The sequence below is a fragment of the Sardina pilchardus genome, chromosome 23 (genome assembly GCF_963854185.1).
Source record: "Sardina pilchardus chromosome 23, fSarPil1.1, whole genome shotgun sequence".
In the NCBI taxonomy this organism is placed as follows: Eukaryota; Metazoa; Chordata; class Actinopteri; order Clupeiformes; family Clupeidae; genus Sardina; species Sardina pilchardus.
The window spans coordinates 21364090-21386891 of NC_085016.1; the positions used below are offsets into that span (position 1 = coordinate 21364090).

The 22802-nt window shown below is 42.8% G+C and overlaps 1 protein-coding gene across 2 annotated transcripts; it reads right to left on the bottom strand.

Moving 5' to 3' along the window:
- Positions 1-664: 664 nt before the first annotated feature.
- Positions 665-3421, bottom strand: LOC134071562 (C-X-C chemokine receptor type 2-like). 2 transcript variants are annotated; one of them, XM_062528331.1, is made up of 2 exons: positions 3367-3421; positions 665-2752 (listed from the first exon to the last, which is right to left on the bottom strand). In XM_062528331.1, the coding sequence occupies exons 1-2, from the start codon at positions 3371-3373 to the stop codon at positions 1635-1637; spliced, it is 1125 nt and encodes a 374-aa protein (XP_062384315.1). In that variant the 5' UTR covers positions 3374-3421; the 3' UTR covers positions 665-1634. The 2 variants fall into 2 exon arrangements, with proteins under 2 accessions (XP_062384315.1, XP_062384314.1); XM_062528330.1 differs by having other exon boundaries at positions 665-2755; positions 3367-3412.
- Between the last annotated feature and the right edge of the window lie 19381 nt (positions 3422-22802).

The following is a 22802-nucleotide window of genomic DNA, read 5'->3' on the forward strand; positions in this document are numbered from 1 at the left end:
AAAGTTGATGTTCATCTACTTTATGGAGAGAGAAAGAGAGAGACAGCGAGAGAGAGAAATTGACTGCAAGACAAAGTGGGATTTCTACGTGCCCAGGTCCATGAGTGTGAACCGCGCTCAGAGCAGCTCCTGAGACCATTCAGACACAGGACTCCTTTCAGGCCACCAGAATCACAACAAGCATTGGGGAGACCTGTCTGTTCTCACAGGAGAAAAAACTCATTATCGGATTAGAGGAAGTATCACATTGGGCAGAATGATTACCTCACTTATAGCCCTCACAACTCCCACCCCCCTTCCTGGTCCTGCACATCAGAAGCGAGTGTTGAACACTGATCTATAAAGAACCTGGTCAGTGGTGTTGAAGTGTTTGTGACTCACATATTGGTCATAATTGTTGCTGATAGGGTGATGCACTGCTTGACCCATCCCAATTGTCAGATATACATACGGTATTACAAGTGACATGTAGATAAGAGATATTGTACCAGTTCAACACTGTTTTCACAAGTTGTTCAAGTAGTTTATTGTTCTGTACTCAGAAAAGGATACAAGTGATTGCATTATTGTGCTCAAGACCAGCTCAACTAAAAATAATAAATTAAAAGTAGTAATTGAAAAGGTATATTGTGTGTGTGTGGGGCGGGGGGGGGGAGGGGGGGGGGATTCCAGACTTTCCCAGCTGCCCTGATCTGATACACTGTGAAGTTATTTCTATTTGGAAGTACTTGAACCCTTTGTGGGAAGTTGGAGTGAGTCAAGGTTATATTGTCTCTCAGGTCTTTATTTGAAAGGATTTTTTTTCTAAGAGTGATTTGATTATGAGTCAAGAACATGTCAAAATCACGAATATGGAGAAACCACTTCCTGCTGCAGGGCTTCCCTTTCTCACAAACTCAGGAAATAAACACTTGTGTAATGGTTGGTTATATGAGTTTTATGAGGAAATCAACTTTCCTATTGCAGCAAAAGTTCTAAATGTTCCAGGCTACTTTGGCAACAAGACTATAAGTACATTCACAAACACTAGCAGAACCTCGTTCAACTGTTTGCTTATTTTTTGCTATCAGCAAGCTTGTAGAATATGCTTACAGTTAAGAAAGGTGGGTTAGTACACCAAAATAAGCCACAAAATAAATTGAACCACTAGATGGCGGAAAAATCCCACCTTAAGCACAGGATCATGGACTGAGATGTTGTTTCTTTCCATTCTAAGAAAGATCCTTCAAGACATCACCATGACCTTTGACACTTTGACACACAGCTGGTATATTTCAAAATAAAACATCTTATGACAAAACAACATATGACTTGACAAGATGCACAAAGGAAAAACTACTACAAATTGTACGCAATATCATTCAAAAATATTTGCAGTAAGTGCCACAGGTGGAAAAGTCCAGCTTCAGAAAGTAAAAATCCAACCATGTATTGGTTCTACCTGTGCACTTAACACAGGTGATCTTACTAATTAGCTGCTCTACCTGGCTGAAGAGTTGCACTAATTAGAATCAGAATGGTTGGCACATATTATGTGGTAGGACTTTTACTCTGAAGCTTGTCTTTTCCACCTCTGGTAAGTGCTATATGAGCTGTATATGAAGAGTGTGGCCGCTGATGTTTTCCCCTGCCCATCACATGAGTGTGAGGCTGCCATCTTGGGACATGTTGGAGCTAGACCTGCTGAATAGACGGGTCATCCCAGGCTTGTCCTTCGCTGCCCTCTTCCGACTCCTCTTCTGGACCAGGCGCTGGAGGTTCCTGCGGAACTTGACCCCGACGAAGGCGTAGAGCACGGGGTTGATGCAGCAGTGCAGGAAGGCCAGCATCTGGGTGAAGATGACCGCCCGGTCGGCGGCCTGCCGCCGGACGCAGTCGAACTCCAGCAGCCGCGCCCGCATCAGCGTGTCGGCGACCACCACCAGGTGCTGCGGGCACCAGCAGAGCAGGAAGGCGGCCACCACGGCGGCGATGACCCGCATGGCGCGGAACCTCTGCAGCCCGCGGGTACGGCGGAGCCGGAGGGCGGTGGCACCGTAGCACGCCAGCATGGTCAGCAGCGGCAGCAGGAAGCCCAGCAGGTGGCGCAGGATGCGCGTGGTCAAGCGCCACTCGGCCGCGCTGCCCGTATCGAAGTGCTCGCCGCAGATCTCCTTCCCCGCGGCGCCGCCCCCGCCCGGCACGAAGACCTCGTTGTGGAGCGCCGTGGGCAGCGAGAGCAGGCCGCCGAGCGACCACACGCCGACGCACACGGCGAAGTTCCACGGCCGGCCGTCGGGCCCCCGCCAGCCGCCGCCCTTGGCCTCGCCCGCCCGCGCCACCGCCAGGTAGCGGTCGACGCTGATGCACACCAGGAACAGGATGCTGGTGTAGAAGTTGACCTCCAGGAGCATGCCGGTCACCTTGCAGGCCACCGTCCCGAACAGCCACCCGCGGAGCATGGACGAGGCCCAGAGCGGGAGGCTGAGGGCCAGCAGGAGGTCGGCCACGGCCAGGTGGAACAGGTACAGGTCGGACGGCGACAGGCGACGCTGCTTGCTGGAGCCCACCACCAAGCACACCACCAGGTTACCGGGCACGGCGACGGCGAACACCAGCAGGTAGAAAACACAGATGAAGACGTCGACGAGGGCAGGGAGGGGTTCCGGGCGGCAGCTGAAGGTGTCCTTGTCCAGCCCGTCGAGGCTGATGTTGCTGTGATCCGAGAGGTTGAGCTCCTCGTATAGCTCATCAAAGTCCAGCACCAAACTGCCTGCTGTGCATCACATGAGGAGCCATTAATGTTCACCCAATAAATCACACAATGGCCAAAAGCTGTTCTAAACATAGTTTCAAAGTGCTTTACGTATATGAAAGAACAATGGAATCATGACTGTGATTACTGTTACAGCATAATAATAATAATAATAATAATAATAATAATAATTATGATATCAATAACAATATTTTTATTCCAAATATTTTTTTTGTGCAATACATTATTGAGTATCAGTCAGATCACTGAAAGTGTTTATTCAGTTTTAACGTATTGGTTCAACATGGCAGAAACATTAGAAGAAGCGTAGTGTTTTCATAGTCCTGAATTTGCTCAAACAACAAAAATGAAACTCATAATTATGGGCATAAAACAAGTTAAAATTACCAAAGGACAGGTGAAGTAAAGGTAAATCACGTGTAGTGCAGTTTAAGAGCATGTGGGAGAAAAGAGAATGCATGTTTTTTGGTTCTGCTCCTAGATGTAGAGGTCTTACTGACAAACATATACAGGAGATTTTGATTATAAATTAAAAAAAAAAAAACCTACATAGAAAGAACAGGCAGAGCAAATCTAAGAAAATTAATATTTGTTGAATTTAAACTTCTCACCTGCCATCTCTTCCAGCAGCAAACAGTACAGTAGCCCACACTGAGGGAGAGCTGCCCCTTCAGTTCTCAGTGCCTAAGAACATGACGCATTTCCCCTTAGCCTGTTTGCCCAATAGTGATTTCATATACATCCACCTCTTGTGTGCTTCTTTTGTGAAATGAGGATTGCTAATTCCCTAAGACTAACTAAACAACATTTGGGTGTTTTGTAAGAAAAAATAAATAAATCGTCTTAGTATTTGATACTGATTTGATATATGAAAAGTTATATGTGAGAGCAAGTTATGGTTTTGTAGCTATAACCCTGATATCTGAAGAGTACTGTCTATACCCTAGCCTAGTTGTTACACTTGTTTTCTTGTTTTGCTTTGTCTTCTTGTAACCATATACTTGTGAAGCTGTGAAACCACAACCCCAGTAACTCTCTGCAACTACCTTTCTGATGGCAGACTGCGGTAGGATCAATCAACAAAACAACAGAAAATCTGAGTTATAAAAACAGCTGACAAAAAGGGAGGCATTTCTCTGCCTGAAAACACAGATGTGCCTTCTCTGCAGAGAGTAAAGCTTTGTACCTTTCCCTCGGTGTGAATTTATTTTAGGCTATAATACTAGTCAAAACAAGATTAATGTCCACAACAATTGCATCTGTTTTATTGCACTGATTACAAAAGCAGCTCATTTTCCAATGCTGTTTTGAAAAGTGAAGCTATTGTTGGGTAAAAGATACTGAAGATTTTTGATAATACTGTATGACTGACATTTATGTCTCCACACATTCACTCAATCACTATGGTTCGAAGTCATGAATGGTTAGACACACCATATCTTTAACCACATTATCTGGCTCTCACCCGCATAGGCCTGTGACGAAATCTTAAATGGAAACACAATGCGCAACTGAGGAAGTCACTGCACTGACAAACTGCTGTGGAAATCTAAGACTTGGTAATGAAGCAGGGTGGAGAGTTATTTGTTTGTTTGTATCACATTCATAAACAAATATTGAAATAACAAGTCTTTTTTTTTATTCTCAATTGAATATCAAATGAACGAATGGTACACGGACCAAGCAGCACCTTCTTTCCTCTGTTCATAAATTCATGGTCTAATTCTACAGTTTGTTGATTATTATTGGAGGTGGAAAAATCCAGCTTCAGTGAGCAAAAGTCATACCACTTATCTGTGCCAACCATTAATTTAAACCAGCTGATTCTAATTAGCTCAACCTGTCAGCTAGGTAGAGCAGCAAATTGATGAGATCACCTGTGCTAAGTGCACAAGTAGAACCAATACATGATCGGACTTTTACTCACTGAAACTGGATTTTTCCACCTCATAATTGATCATGTAAAATCTATGACTTGTTGGTGTGTGACCTGTTTTGACCAATAGGTGGCACTATTTCATCTCTTCCAGCATCTCCACCTGTAATGTACTTTTTGGGATGAACTGAACCACTGACCTATAATTGGCTATTTTTCACCCATTCAGTATTCACTCTATTCATTCATGACTTATGTTACATTATAAAACAATATAATGCATTCAAATCAAAGGAATTATGGGCCCTTGTGTATGTAGTGTATCAGTGTCATGTCAGAAAGACGGAAAGATTTGGACTATTGCACTTCACTATGTCTTGAGCAACAAATTTAAGGGAGGGTGTGGTGTGTGTGTGTGTGTGTGTGTGTGTGTGTGTGTGTGTGTGTGTGTGTGTAGTGTGGAGTTTCACATTCCCTAGTGAGTGATTAACTGCTGTCCCTGCCCTAAGACCTCACCTCAACATAACAGTAGTCAGGTATCCTGCATGGTCCAGGTCCAGGTGTTCTTCTTGTTGTGGGTGTGGGCCTGCTGGGACCTTTATGGGTGCTTGTGTCGGTGTTTCTCGGTAGTGCACTCTATGCAGCTCTTACCTGCACCGCTTTAAAATGACCACACACGGGAGGGGGCGCTGTGGAATAACTGGCTACTGGGCCCCCACCACATACTGTACTTGCAAGTGTCCACGGGGAGCTGGGCTCGAGTCCGCCCCGAGCCCATTCCGAGCCATTGCCCGATTCCACACAATCTCTCTCTCCCAATCATCTCCTGTCAGTATTTTAACTATCCTATCGTAAAAAAAGGTGAAAAGCTTAAAACTATGTACTTAAAATGACCAAACAAAGGGGCAGGGGAGTGGGGGGCGTTGGTTGTTTGAGTTTACTTGAACATTTCTGAAACACATATATCTGGCCTGAGGAGAAAACGTACATATTTAGAATAAGTTGAACCAAAAGAGGATTCTCTGACCTCTGAATACTGGTTTGAAGAAGCAATGAGGTCAAAAAGTCACCGAAGTTGAGAGATGCATGGTTCATTGTTTTATTGATTTATGGTTTCTCAGCATTCAATCATGAACCAATAAATGATCATTAAAATAATATCTCCCAGCCAATAATCAAGTGCTGGTTGGCAAAATGTGTTTGGTGAAAATGTCACCATAACGACTGAAAATAGCTCAATCAGGGTTTCCTGCCATTATTCCTGCCATTATGAGTCCATGTCGTTCTGGGGTGTGTTTTCCAAGACCATGTGCTAACCTGTTAGCAACTTACTTGGTTGGCAATGGGAAATTGCATTGCAACCAACAAAGCTGCTAACTTACTAACTAATCAACTATGTCAGCACTCTTTAGGGAAGAGAAGGGAACACCATATCAATAACCAACCCTAAACTGAGTTAGCAACTATGTTTTTGGGAAACGTGCCCCTGGATAAAAACATCTGCTGAATATTAGTCAACTTTAACTTTAACCTTAGATTAAAATTGACCACTGCACATTGCATTCACTAACTTGTCTAGAGCAAACAACATGCTATGCCTCTCAGTTAACCTATTACAGTTTTACAGAAAACCTGAAAAAAAGCTAGTTCTCACTCCTGTGTGTGCATTTTAAACATGAAATTCCAAACATGTCCAGTCAAAAAGACCTGTCATTCATTTGAAATAAGTCAGTTTGTTGTCCAAACTTCATGTCTGCGCCGTAATAGTGGTGCCTCAAGCATATTTTCTCTTGACTGGAGGTCAGCTATGTAGCCCATGCAATTTTAGCTCTTAGTAGGCCACTCTGTGTGAGTATGTGTGTGTGTGTGTGTGTGTGTGTGTCTGCACTTGTGTGTTGCTGTGTGTGTGTGTGTGTGTGTGTGTGTGTGTGTGTGTGTGTGTGTGTGTGTGTGTGTGTGTGTGTGTGTGTGTGTGTGCGTGCGTGCGTGCGTGCGTGCGTGCGTGCGTGCATGTGTTTGTGTGTGTGTGTGTGTGTGTGTATGTGTCTGGGTACCTAAGCAGGTTTATTGATGTAAAAAGGAGCATTCCCTTCTGTCCCCTAAAGAAACCTGACAGGATATGAGTCATAGGCTGACACTGTGAAACTTGACAACATTCCTAGGTGCAGAATGCACACAGGTGCATCATTAATGCCTTTAGCCAGAGGCAAACAGAGAGACCAGCTAAGCTGGCTAAAACTGTGATCGTGCAGGCACCACAACACATCCTTTGGCTTTAGAGATGCAGTCAGTGAGTTCTGTTGTGAAACAAAGCAAATGCTTCAGACAAATCTGAAGGATTATGAATTAGCAAATTGAGATGAACAGACAGAGAAACCAAGTGTGGAGAGTGAACTGGAACAGTGGAGGTCACTGTTTATGAATACCTTATTAGTACCTTATTCATGCCTTATTAAGATGTAATTGTAAATCCAATAGTGGTTTAAAAACGTTTTTTTCTCACAGCTTCAAAATCATTTTGATGGTAAACTTACTTGTACCAGGAAGAATGATGTGCCTTCTGCAACTGTATCCTACACGTCTACGAGAAACCAGCCTTGCGACTTCACTCTCCGCCGATCTCAGAGAATCACAAATTGCTTTACAGCAACTCTGCAATAGCCTTACTACATCGTGTAATATTTCCTTGTCAGTTGACATGGCTCTTCAGAGATGGCTGCTTCCTATCATACAGCTTGTAAACCAATCCAAACCCTCAATTTGCTTAGCAGGACAGTAAAAATGAAACCGCAGGCAAGTCACCAAAACGGCACCGTCAGACTTGTGCACCTAAGGTCATGTCTTACTTCACACTTACTGTAGCTTTTTTTTCTGCAGTCACGGTTTGTGAAAAGCCGATTTACAGATCTAACAGTGAAAGAGGCTTTGCGATAGATATCGCTAGATGTTAATGGGGGCGTTGTGCTACATATGACAAGGAGCTGTTGACAAGTGGCACTAAAAGACTAAGGAAGTCAATCCAATCCAATCCACTTAACTGATATAGCACAATTTAAACAAACACAAGGGTTTCCAAAGTGCTGGTCAGTCAGTCAGACAGACAGACAGACAGACAGATATACAGACAGACTGACTGCATGCTTGTCCAAACACGTTTCTCCGAGGGTCTAGAACGGCTCTTGAAAGAGGGATAGAGAGAGATGGAGGGGAGGGGAGGTGGTGTGGAGTGGAGCTGTAGGATTAGCATCACTGACTGACAACGTGCCGCACCCATGGTTTGATCCGCCGCTATCGGTGATGCTTTAGATAAAAGCATGTGCTGTGGCCCCCACTAGGTCCTACTGCTGTACATGAACCAACCCAACCCTCCTCCTGCTTGTCTAAGAAGTCAACTCCAATAGAGACACACACATTAAAATGTTTCAACTCATAAATGGCCTCACCACCTCACCACCAATCTATCAGACCTTAACAGGGAAGCCAGCAAGCACAGAACACACACCATTGCACACTCCATTTGACCACTCGTTTGTCATGCATGCTGCCTGCTCCCGACAGGACACAGATACAGGCCCCTGGCCTGGACATGCAGGAGCTCCCTGTCTGAAAACTGTCAGGTGAATGTACATGTACAGGGATGTTGTGTGGGTGATACACAAAGGGATGTTAGAATGTGTGGTGACTATGTGTACAATATAGGGTGATTGGTTGTCACTGTGCCGGCGCTACAGTATGTGTATGTGTATGGAAATATATTGGGCTCTGTGACAACAAATGTGCTTTATGGACAGACAGAGAGACAGAGAGAGAGAGAGAGAGAGAGAGAGAGAGAGAGAGAGAGAGAGAGAGAGAGAGAGAGAGAGAGCAATGGGGAGCAATAAATGATAAAAGCTCGTGACCGTACAGGTGGCAGAACCAGGCAGAGCTCTTTGGAGGAGCACAGTGGTTGGGAGATGACATAGTCCTGCTTGAGGGCATTCAAGTGAGTGGGTGCTGAACCAGATTCTATAGGCAAGCACAAGCACTAGCCATCGAAATGCTGTAGAGCTCGATGTGCAGTGGGGGTAATAAAATGTGACCTTTTAAGTTGATCAGAAGATCAGGCGCATCACCGCGTTCTGGTACCATCTGACAAGGTCTCACGGCGCAGGCTGAGAGGCCCGGATATCTGTCATTAATGTTTGTACATGATTCAACACAATTCAAAAGTACATCCGTAGTGAAAGATGTGTTGGATACTATCCAAAAGGCATGCTGACAGACAGTCACTTAAACTCGTGTCCTAGCTAAAAGAGCACGCTGAGAAATAGAGATTATATCTGCAACCAGCATTCTCATACTTACGGAGGGAGCCCAGATTAGGGTGGGGATTGTCTTTTCAGAGATGGAACACTATTTTTAGAGCCCAGCCCCATATTGCAATATGTTTTGCGTTCCCTCATAGTACTTTTGACTTGAAAGGGCTCTAAAAATAAATTCCCACCCTGGTCCTTCGGGGGCTCCATAGACACTTACATTCACACTACCAAACCTCAATGCTTCAGATCTGCTTCACTCAGAACTAACAACCTTTACACTCTATGAGCATGGCAGGAACTGTCAAGTGAATTGTGAGTTTGTTTTCAGAAATGTAAAACAATTATTGATACTACTTTATATGAACACAGCATCAACTACAAAAGCACTCAGCGAGCGCAAACCTCCGCCAAGTGAAAACATAACCGCCTCCTGGATCCAGACGGTGATACGGATCACTCCCAAAATGTAATCAGTTCTTCCTTGGGTCGTTTCAGACCTTCCCTGAATCATCAACATCCATCCATAACTTTTTGAGTTATCTTGCGAACAAACAAGCAGACAAACTAACTAACTAACAAACAAACAAACAAACAGACAGACAGACAACCCCGATGAAAACATAAGTTCCTTGGCGGAGGTATTAAAGCATTATGTGTTTATAATATATATAGCTTTATAGGACATTGTGATATGTTAAGCTGTAAGAGCTTATTCAACATCATCAAGATCAATGCAGTCATAATAATGTAAGTCCCTTTATGAATACTTCTATGTATTCATACTTCTATCTAACTTCTATGAATGTAATTCTAATGCGGATACTGTGTCCATAAAAAGTGCCACCCAAGAATTCTACTAAATGTGTTAACTGGATATATTATTAAACAGATACAAAAATCAAAAGGTAAGATCTGAGTTTTCATTGGTAGTGCGTGTGAGTTGGTCAGCCAAATATGGTGGTATGAGAGGGTTGGAATGTTGTGCTTTGGAAGCAAAATTTGCATGTAGTGCAGGACGAGGGGCAACAAAGAAGGATACATGATACATGTTCGGGGGCCCCCAATTGCTCAGTTCTTAAGAAAATTCCAAAGCGACAACCACCTTGTTTGCAGGGTCTTCTTGACAGCCGGGCTGAAAATATGTACCCATTGAAATCGGAGTGTTGAAACTTCCTTAAGTTGCCCGAGGCAGGTATGTCACCACAGTCACCCCTGTTATTTCCACATCTGAGACAGCCGGTAAATTCTTTAAGCCACTGTTAATTAAAGCATATCTAGACACAGAGATAAGGGTGCTGGTAGAAAAAACAAAGCCAACACCGGTAATCATCGGGGATGTAAAAAAAAAAAAGATCAAACAACAACCAAAAGAAAAACCAGAAAGGTTACATAACATATGTCTGCGTGAGGTATGTCTGCTGCGTGTTACCAAGGAGAAGGTCCACTGAGCAAACAGCCTGACGAGGAGCGGCTGTTCTACGCATCCCATTTGAGATGGAGGATGAGGACCAAGACAGGAGGGCAGCGGTCCATTAACCATGATGGCTAGAACGTGTAGGTCTCCTCTGACGAGATATAGGGTCAATCTCCTCAGGTCGTCTCAGGTCTCGCTCCTGTCCGAGAAGTGTCAGTAACATAAGAGCAGCGGTAACTCTCCCTTCCCCAAGCATGCAGAACAGGGAGGAACAACATGCACAACAGAAAAGCGCCCCCCCTCACCCCCCATTCTCTTTAGTATACATTTCCCATCTCTCCCTGGTGCGTGAAGATGAGATACACCCCATCACCATCCACAGACAGCATCAGACCCGATCAGAGCCAATTGTGTTCATCCGAACGTGTGGATAATATCCTCGCCAGAAACCAATGTCCTCCAGTGAGTGTTCACAGCCTGATGTCCTCCTATTGGTCCCCTATTCAGGTTGCTTATCTCATACATCCCTGGCTGTGCCAGTCTCCATATCAAAAGTCAGGGCATGCACACTCTCACACACATACACACACTCATACACGCGCGCACACACACGCACAGTCCTGAGCGCCAGTTACTCCAGTAATCCCTTGTTCCACTCCAAGGGGCCCTATATAACGCAGGTGTCCCGTCACGTCATTTGCATGAACCGGTCTCCTCTCCTACAGTAGCCCTAACCCATAACTCCCCTCCGGAGATGGGGAAGGGGTCTGTTATTTACTCATCCTCTCTCGGGGAGGAGCCTGGCAACAGCACGGCAGCAGCCCAGACTCCAAAACAACATTGACCTTTTCCACCTGCTCTTCTTGTCACCCAAATCTCCCTCTCCTCCTATCACTTCCACTCCCTGCGTATACTTCAGGGCATAGACCCCTTCCCCCCACCTCCCCTTACTTCACCACGTTAGCGTCTTAAAGATGCTGAATGCTGGTGGCCAGGGCTAGTGGGGGAGGGGTCATCAACGTAGCAACTGATAATCTGTGTGACGGAGAAGAGGCAGGCCACAGTTCTAAGAAAATCAGGGTCAAGTTGAAAGGCCGGTTTTTGGAGTGCACGCCATGTAGGCAAATATTTGATCTCTTCAAAGAGCACAGGCCCTTCCTGGTGAGCTTCCTTGTTGTCACTCCAAGTTTCGGTCAAATGGAACAGAAAGAAAAAAACTTTAGAGCAAGTGTCCTTATAGTGAACACCTCAGGCTCTTTCAATGGTGAAGCCATACTAGAACCCTGCTTCATAACACTGACATTCCCATGTCATTAACAGGCTATGACAGCCAGTGATTTGAAGACCACATACTATCCATTAAAGCAACACTGTAGTTATTTGCCCTCACTTTCAATACGGAGAGTTTCTGACTTTTCCAATTATGTTGGTATTGCGTTACGGAGTGTTGCTGTTGTGTGGCTAAGAGCGTGACCTTTTAGGTCCATTTTGATTTAATTGGATAGGGCCTTAGGGTACCCAGTGCACTGATAACTGATGACAAAAAGAGAAATTCCTACAGTACATGGTGCTTCTTTTATGGTCATGACAATTATTGATTATGGCAATATACAGTAGGCTATTAGGGTATATTTCAGAACAATGTCATGTGACGAAGGTAGAACCCTGAATGTTGTCAAAATGAAGCTATGTTTTTCATTTCAGCTATACATGTTGAGTGATGGATGATAACAAGAGAAAAATAAAGTCCACAGACTGTTAATGCTCTAGAGACCATTGATGCCCATTTCAGCCTGTAAGGATGGTGAGCCAAAAACTTTAAAAAATAGTTTTTTAAACCAGCAACATTGCTCGAAACAGCATTAAACCTTGTCGGTAGCTTGCTCTGGGTTCCTATACCTACACATAAAACAGAGCACCAACAATGTAGTTTGTAAACTCTGAGTTTATCACAGAAGACGGTTAAGCACACTTACCTCTACTACTCTGCAGCTAAGGCCATATCAATTTAGTGATAGAACAAGATTTTCTTGTTGACAACAGGCAGTTACGCACACAAAATGCTATCCACCACAAACTCTATTCCAGGAATTCAGTCAGTGTTTTTTTTTAATGCCAACTGCAACAGGATGTTTACAATTGCACACTACAGTACATGCTGCCTGTCCTGCATAATTCTTGCATTGTTGTAACTGTGTAATAGGCACTTAATGACAGGGTATCTTCATGGCCTGCGTCAAGCAGGCTCCTTGTGACCGTATGCCTGGAGGGTGGTCTGGCATATGTGGTTTCAGGCCTTCATAAAACTGTCACAAAAGAGATGTTGGTTAGATGGAAATATGTGAAACTTCCGCAAAGATGTGTAATTGCGGGTACAGCAGGAATAAGACTTGATTGAAAGGTATTCCCTCCTTGAGGTATTTGATTTCCTTCAAATTGCCAGAGGGAGATAGTTGTTATGGCTATTAATTGGTAGTGTTGACGGATTATGGTTAAAATTATGATTTGCTTTTGTTTACAACAATTTGTCTTCTAAATTGTTATGGCATTATGATGTTATGTTTTCCAATCCATACAACATTTCGAAACATTTCAAAACATTCTGTTTCATAACAAACATTTGAGGTCATCTAGCCATAAAAAAAACCTCTTTACTTGTATAACCACACCTGTCATTGAAACTAAGTTTACCTAGAGCCAAGCCCTGATGGGGCCCTAAGCAGAAGTTGATTTCCTCCTATGGCTACCAGTAACATTGAATATTAATGCTTGATCATTCACATCAATGGCAATCCTAGACTAGGCTACATTATCATTTGTTGTCATCTATCTATCTATCTATCTATCTATCTATCTATTAATGCAAGGAACGTCTGTCTGTGTGTCAGTCTGTCTGTCTGTCTGTCTGTGCGCTCCACGCTAATGCAAGGAACGTCTGTCTGTGTGTCACTGTCTGTCTGTCTGTCTGTCTGTGCGTTCCACGCATAACTCTCGAACCACTCATCCGACTGACCTAAAATTTTACACATGTATTGCTAATGACATGCGTGATTGCAGTGCAAAGTTTGGTCGCGTTCGGACAAAAAATGACAAAGATATCGGTAAATTAAGCAAAATACACTTCTACCGCAATCCCACAATTCTACCGCTATCCGCATTAGCCAATCCCCTTCTCACTCCCACTCCAGCATAGAAACAAAAAAGGCCCATTTCGCTGACAAACTCACGTGTTGCCAATCATGGAAATGACGATGTCTCACTTAAACAACGGACCCAGAGCCTGAACGGACCGTTTCAAGATTGTTGATCTTGGATAAACATGCTGGGTCCGACACGATGCACACATGTTGGTAAGCAGGCTGTTATAACGTTGCATAGGCTGCTACATCAACAACCGCGCTTGCCTAGGCCTAGGCCTACTGCCCTAGCGGTTCGGTTGCCTGATCAGGTTGCTGATCTTTCAACAATATGCCGACACACACACGTCGGTAGCATTCTGTTAAAAATTGCATTTAAAACAGCCGCTCTTGACAGTCTCTAACTGCTCATCATGGTCATTCAAACATCACTTCCGTTACAGTAGCATTGGCATGGCCATGTCATGCCCTTAGCTTTATAATTTCCCAACAACAGCAAAAACACAAGGGTATGTAGGCCTAATGTGTCTAATATTGCCATTAGCTGCAACTCAAACGCCTTTCCCCTTCACTTTTTTTTACTAAGTCAGTAAAAACCGCTACTGCATGGGTCTGATTGATTCTTACGGAGCCCCTAAAGGGACCTGACGAAACTTTTATCTTTCATGTGCGCACTAAAACTTTCACGTGCGCACTTAAAACTTTCAGGTGCGCACGTAAAACTTTCACGTGCGCACGTGAAAAGTTTTAGGTGCGCACCTGAAAGTTTCAAGTACCCACCTGAAAGTGTAGACCAGCCGGACGGCAAGATGACAAGTCGAATCAATGGGTTCTGATGGGACGTATAGCATAGCTCAGAGATTATAGTGAGATTTACCTTCATAATGTCATATTTTTTTTATAATGAAACAACATCCGATTTCTTGATACAGATATATTTTGCTTTGTTTTCTTGAGTGTTTTGGGAGTGTTTCCACTACGATTGCACTGTCATCTTGTCAGTCTACAGTTCAGCAAGGGTTGTTATTGCAACCATAAACTCTGAGGGGGACGGCGAGTTCAGTCACAGTGCTAGGATAAACGTTAGCTAGGATAGCTAATAATAGTGTTCAATGGCAGCTAACATTATTTCATATACTTGTTATATTTTGACTATGTTATATCTTGTTAAGAGCATAACAAATAAAGTGGCCAAATCGGTTTGAAATATTTTAGCCCAGAAATACTGGGTGTTAATATAGGCTACAGTAGCCTAGGCTAATGTTAACAGTACGATCTAGCTGCCCTATGTTAGTGCTGTTATCACCAGCTTTAATTACTGTAATATGTTTCGTGGTCGGAGGAGGAGTTAAATCACATGCAGACAAGGAGTCACGTTTTACAATTTATTTAAGGTTACACACACAACCAACCTCCCAAATGCACCCACCCTGCATTCATCCGCATGCAACCCACCTAAAACAGCCCTCTCTATGGCGGAGTTACGCTAGGGGAAGGGACTGGCCATTAACCCCGGCCTGGGGCTAACTATGCCCGCACACACACACACACACACACACACACACACACAGTCCTGTTAGCTCGTAGAGTCCATGGGTAGTCCACAGCCAGCTCGCAGAGTCCAGCGTTAGCTCGTAAAGCCCAAGTAGCCCACAGTTAGCTGGCAGAGTCCAGAGGTAATCCACCGTTAGCTCGTAGAGTCCATAAGTAGCCGAACGCTCCGGCTGGCCACACGACTCAAACCAGCCCAAGCTCTGTCTGGCACACCCCAACTCGCAACTCGTTATCCCTGATCACACACAGTCAACAAGCTGCAGGTGTACCACTCCTCAATCAATCAATCAATCAGTCAATTTGGTCGGTGCGGTGGCACAGCCGTTGTGGCCAGTAACACCGTTCACTACATTATATGTAAATTTGCGATCATAACCCATTTCACCTTAGGCTACAACACCACTGGCAAGTTTATACAACTACCAGACGCTGAACAAATACATTGAACTACAAAAACTGAAGGTGTTCACTTCTCCATAATGTAATTTGCCATAGGCTATCTCCACTTTTTGCCGTCCAGCATGGCACCGTCCAGCGCTGTCACGTAATTGGTCTTATTTCAGGTGCGCACTTGAAACTTTCAGGTGCACACCTAAAACTTTTCACGTGCGCACGTGAAAGTTTTACGTGCGCACGAGAAAGTTTTACGTGCGCACGTGAAACTTTTACGTGCACACGTGAAAGATAAAAGTTTCGTCAGGTCCCTTTAGGGGCTCCGTAGATTCTACATCATCGCCAATCTAACATGATCTACCTGCATCAACGTCATTGGGCAACACGTTTCTTGGAAAACATTGTTTGTACGGGCACTGCACTAGTCATTTGTAAATGGCAGTTGCTGAGAAACAAATACTTGGCAAGACACATTGAACTTGAATCAAACTTCAAAGTATATCAACCATCTGCTTTTACTTCCTTGAATGAAATTTGATCAAGAATTTGCAAGAATGTCGTTATAGCCTACAGCAAAGAGAACAATGTGAAGCAATGTAGAATAAATCAACCTGCTGGACACAAACACTTCCTCTCCATTGTATTTCACTAGAACTTCAGTTATAGGCTACTTACTGCATGTGAGTGTGGTAAATTTTCATACAGGCCTCATGTGTTGCTGGGCAGGAGCAAAGGGATGATGTCACAAACGCGCGCGTGCTCACACATGCATACACGTGCACACATATACACGCACACACACACACACATACACACTCACATACTCACATACACACACACACATACACACATTCACACACTCACATACACTCACACACACACATTCACATACTCACACACACACACACAGACACAGACACACACACACACACACACACACACACACAGACACAGACACAGACACAGACACAGACACAGACACAGACACACACACACACACACACACACACAGACACAGACACAGACACACACACACACACACACACAGTCGTGCGGTCATGCCCCGGTCATGAACCAGGCCTACTGTAGACCCAGGCCTACTGTAGAGTAATTAATTCATCTAAGGGACAGGCCAAGTGGCCTCATCCACGTATGATATCATTTTGGTATTGATTGGAAGATAAGAATCTCCTATTTACATAATTGGAAGACATTTGGGTAGGATTGGCTAGAAGTAAACAAAGGAGGTGTTGTGGGGACACTTAAAACCCCTCTCCCGAGGGGGGCCTCCTCAGAACGTGCGCACCTTCTCCCCAAGGCCTGGGTCGTGGACATCCCGCTGCAGAGGGCATCCATCATTCGTGACTCCTGCTCGGCAACACTTAGGCTCTGCTTGTTCAGAGTTGTGCCTTGGAGGACTCTGCGAATAAAGGCCACAAGCGGCTACTTCTCATCTCAGATCATTCTCCGCTGGTTTTTTGTTCAGAGTGCTAAGTTAGATTTAAAGTTAAGTTAAAGTCCGTGGTTTTTCCACGACATGAGCTTCCTGTTCAACAACAGGGAAATACAATCGGGACTAAGTCACATAGCCTACATATGATCCCTTTCAGATATGGAATGATTTTGAATATACTGCTTCTTGTATATCTAGCTTGCGAACAAACAGACAAACAGACGAACAGACAGACAGACAAACAAACAGACAAACAAACAAACCCCAATGAAAACATAACCACCTTGGCAGAGGTAGTAACTTACTGGATGGAAGTGTAATGATTATAGGTGCTACAGTGTGTGTGTGTGTGTGTGTGTGTGTGTGTGTGTGTGTGTGTGTGTGTGTGTGTGTGTGTGTGTGTACAGTATGTGTACAGTATGTGTGGGTTTGTGTGTGTTCGTGTGTTCTTGTGCAGACATTTTGGCATTATGCGGATCAACTGTGTGTCTGTCTGTCTGTCTGTGTCTCTGTGTGTCTGTGTGAGTGTCTGAGTGTCTGAGTGTTTGTGTGTTGTCTTTCTGCATCTGCTATTGCCAAAGTAACAACATTGTTACATTTCAATTACCTTTGCCTGTTCTGATAAAGTTCTGAGAGATAAGCACCAATGATCAAAAATCTTCTATTTTTGAATCTTCTATGTTTCTATTTTCAGCTTTTTTTTAATAAGGAAATTTCCTCAGTTTCTCACAGAAAACGGCAAATATGGACCAACAATTATGTCTATATCATTGGTTGTTGAGCTAAAGTAAACATCTGTTTAGTATTTTTTTTAACGTAAATTGTTATGACTGTATTGATTTAAAAGCCTGATGATGTGGTGTGTCCAAATGCCGTGTAACAAAATGATGAACCAATTAGAAATGATGAACTAATTAGATTAGATGCCTTTAACTGTTTGTGTCCGTAGTGGCTTTTACTTGGAAACTGGGTGTGCATAAGGATAGTAGGATGCAAGTCATGATGTAAAACTAATGAATACATATTAAACACCAAACAACTCAAAGAGAACCCTTCTTTGAACCCAGAGAATTGCCATACAATGTTTCTGATCATTTGATGAGCACTGCACAAATGACAAGCAAACATGACAAATTATTGTAATTTGATAGCTATTTGTACAAGGAACTAGGGCTTAGCTCCTTCTAGCTATCAGGTTACTAGGCTATTTTCAGAAGTAAGTTTGCTAATAGTTGCATAGCATTGCATGGCATAGTTCCTGACGAGTATTTGACTGCACGCGTGTGTTATGATTAGATGGAGTATGAGATAGACACCAAAAGCACCATTATAAGGACCGCTGCACAGCGAATTGGGCAGTCATATAGATGTGGTCGCATTTTTTGTGTGAAGCAAATTTCCACCAAAACCACCATTATTACTACCTACTATATTAGTATTAATATATACTATTATTACTTATTATTATTATTATTATTATTATTATAAAGTCACATAAGGCTATAAGAACATTTGGTGAATGAACAGCAAAAGGAAATACTGTATGTCATCTGTGTCATAATGAAAAAGTAAAATAAGATTTTTTATGCAAATATACGTTTTAATGATGATTTAATGTAGTCATTGCCATGTACAATTATATAGACCTACTGTATGTCAATCAATATTGATATTTTACATTCCATCAATTTGGCTTTAAGCAAAATGCTCCATCTCATGTTTAACAACTTGCTTCACTCACCTCTTGAATACAGTACAAATATTACACAATGGGACGGTTTAGTGTGAGATTGACAATAATTCCAAAGCAATGACTCAAAGTATGTGTCGACTACAAAGAACCCCCTCTCCTTTGAGCCAAAAAAAGGAATGAAAAGTGGACACAAAAAAAATGCAGCAATGTCCATGGCTCGGGGTGGTGAGGCTCCATATGTCAACACAGTCAAAGGGAACATGACTCAAGTCAATCAAAGCCACCCAGAGATAGGCCCCAGGGACATTTACTGTCTAGCCCTGGCTCAGGGGCTTAAGTGCTCATAAAAGTGGCTACATTGTTCTGTCACTGACTGGGGGTCGCCCACTCTTGTCGTCCTGCTGAGGTGGATGTGCATGTGTCTGTCACTCAGGCAGGCAGAAGACTAAATCAGCTCCCTTTCACAGGATGGGAGAATAAATGTATTATCTCCTTCAATGCACTTGACTACTCATGCTCTTTTTTTTTTAAATGTTGTTTTCCAAATAATTTCAGTGGAGCTGTATTGGGTTATTGTTAGATGATTTATCTTTACCCAATCAAAACAACACAAGTGCACTTTTGCTGATATTACAGTACCTGAAATATACAATTAAATAACATTACCTATTAATGTTTTCAAAAATGGATTTATAGCGCTTTGGAAAAGAGCTCTTCATTGATTGATGCAGTATGTATTGTCGCCTAAGGTCTCCTGTGCATCTAGGAATATTTGAAGAGTAGTTCAGATGCAAAAGCCTCTAAACGCCGCCACCGTCAAAAATGAGATAACGATGGTGAGTGAATAATGTCTTCCACACATACATACTGTAGTACACGTTACAGTAATCAAATAATTTTGCTTCAAATCGCTAATTACCACTCTCTTCCTGGTCTGAAATATTGATTTGTAGGCAAAACCCTGTAGGAGCTTGATAAAATGCTCAACAGAAGTGGTCAGTCCGATTTAGAGGGTTTTCCATCTGAACTCTTGTTGCTTGAGATAAAAGCATCTAAACAAATGTGAAGGGATACATGTCAATGTAAATTTACCCTAACTGATACAATTGATCAAATTAGCTTGAGTGATTTGAAAAGGAATGAATAATTACATCTACATCCACATCTGCAACTACATTTGTCATGTTGGCTGTAGTGTTACACCACAAAGAGAAGGGGGGGGTTGTCTTATGTCACAAAGTACTCATACTCGTGTGTGTGTGTGTGTGTGTGTGTGTGTGTGTGTGTGTGTGTGTGTGTGTGTGTGTGTGTGTGTGTGTGTGTGTGTGTGTGTGTGTGTGTGTGTGTGTGTGTGTGTGTGTGTGTGTGTGTGTGTGTGTATGTGTATGTGTGTGCTTCAGTGGAATTCCAAATTGTTTCTCAGGAATCTCTTCGAGCACATGGTTTACCGGAGACACATCAACATCAGACATCTTTTTGTTTCTCTTTCAAACCTCTAGTCTAGAATGTCAGTGGTCCTTAGTTCTTCAGAATTGTTCCTCTTTACACACGCAACAGATTTTTGAACACAAGCCATCTACGAGCAAAACAGCCGTTGTTGTTGTTTGTGTATGGTGTGTTTGTATGTATGTGTGTGGGTGTGTGTGTGTGTGTGTGGGTGAAACCAAAGTCTGACATGCTTCAAATTGCTAAGCATTACACAAAAGCCTTATCTGTGGAATCTCAAAGCCATCTTTTTATCTGATGACATGTCAGCAGGCCTTCATAATGAAATTATAATTGATATCAATCAAATACAATGTCCTCACGCTCAGCCAAGCATAAATATGGCTAAATAGGGACTGCAATCACTTTGACATCTTTCAGGTTATGTCTTTGATGCATCTGGGTTTGTTGTTGTGACCAAGGTAGGCATAGCATTTAGTAAAGTAAACCCAGCCAAACCATTTGGCTAACCATTAACCTCTGTGAGGAGAGCAAATCAGTCATCACAACTGAAACATTAAAGCCATTCACATCAGGTAATTCTAGCCACCAAGGCACCAACATGCATACTTTGCGTACTTGTGATTTTATAGACATTTGATGCTGTTCAATGAAGCAGAACTTTTTCAAACTGACCCTCATAAATTTAGTTTCAGCCAGATAGGTTTTGGTTAGTTGCATGCATACTGTATCTAAAGGAAAGCTGGACTGTGCTTTCCAGTGATAGATTGCTCCTTCTTCTCTGATTGCTGGTGATTGCTGGTGATTGCTGGTGAAAATGTGTGCTTCGTGTTGTTGTGAATTGAGATTTTTGGCCCAGATGTGGAAAATTGGTGTTTGTGTGCAAAAAGGAAACTTTAACTTTCACTGCCAGACAATGTCCCCTGCACTGTACTCCTCTGTAATCATACGTCTAAACCCACCAGAATGCCTCTGAACATGTATGGACACACATGGCTCGTGCCTCACAAGACAAAACACATGGCTCCAAAAATGTGGTTTCTTCAGCCTAACATTGACCTCTGCCCTTTGTAGGGGCAATACTTTCTCTAGCCAGGGAGCTATAGCGAACCCTGACACCGGGCCTGCTATTGCACATCCCATCCAATGTGCCGCAGGGGGGGAAAGTGGACTGCATTTGCTCATACACTGCATTTGTTAAAAGCTGCCTTCTTCACAAGGATGGCTGTACATTTAGCAGAAGCTTTTGTCCACAGTGACTTAGAAAAATAAAACAATGCAATAGTTTGAAAATGAACAGTAAACAATTTGAAAAAGTATGTAGACTGCATTAAAGAAAATAGCAATAATAATAATGTCAATATGAAAATAAACAGTACCATAGTACCATAAATACTGTATAGATACAGTCATGTTGGATTCATTGAATGCATGGGTAAATATTTTAAAAAATATTATTTTCATATAAAATATAAAATGCAATCTGTAATTTTGTCAGTGAAAGACCCAGTTCCCATTCCTCATGGCCTCTTTGAGGACAAGTGCATTCCTATCTAGCCCCTCTGTGTTTCACCCCCACGTTCAAATGCTTTGCTCGTGGATGGTGGGCGTGGTCGGTTCTAACCTATATTTTGGTGGGCTGGTAGAAATTTTTGGTGGGCAACAGCAAAGTGGTCAAATTGGATCAAAATGGACAGAAACACCAAACGCAAACACACACACACACACACACACACACACACACACACACACACACACACACACACACACACAAAACAGTACTACCTAACTCAAGTTATTGCAGCCAACAGCCAAGAATGGACAGTATTTCAAATACAAAATCGTATTTTGTCATTTGTATTTTATTCTGTTGAAGATAATGGCTTCGTATTTTGTATCAAAATGCTTAATAGGTGTATTTTTGTAGGTTAAAAATACTGGCAAATATTAGGGTAGCCTAAAACCAATAGCCTACCTTTGGTACTGTAATGTGATGGCATCATAAAAGTGCAAAACAATGAATGTAGCCTCTGACGGGTGGTAACTTTGCCAAGACTTGCTGTGCTCATAACATTGAGATTCAGGAAGTTATGTCATGGTCAGGAAGATATCTAATGCATTTGTGTGTGTGTGTGTGTGTGTATGTGGTATTTGTGGTCTGGCATATTCACAATTCCTGTAATGCATCTGTGGAATTCCAAATGGTTTCTCAGGAGTCAGAAGCATGATACCCATTTTCACATTTCCAGTGAAAAGAGCTATCTGGAAGTGACCTGACATAAACATCAACCCCAGACCTGAGACAAATCAACACCAGACATCTTTTTGTTTTTCTTTCAATTACTGTAAAAGACACCCATGTCATTACATTCTAAAAGTGCTAAACAATGAATAGTGGTGCCGACTTTGTAAGAATTGTTGTGCTGATAATATTGAGATTCAGGAAGATACACACAATAACACATACCAACACATATACACATACCAACCTCAAATACTTGAGAACTTTAATGATCAATTTATTGGGAATTTTAATCATCCAATCGGAGCTGGTTTGTGGTTTGTAATTTGTACCGCTTGACATGATCAGTTGTGATATTTTGAGTGCATCTCTGATACAGTAGTGGACCAACACATCCGCGTCTACCTCAGAACCCCTGGATGACACGGGGCGTCCAGCAGCTGCTGAGAGAGATGAGCACCACCTGGAAGTGCGGCAACAAAGAATTATACAGTTCCTGTTGCCTCAAACAAAAGCCCAGAACATTAGAAAGGATATCCAC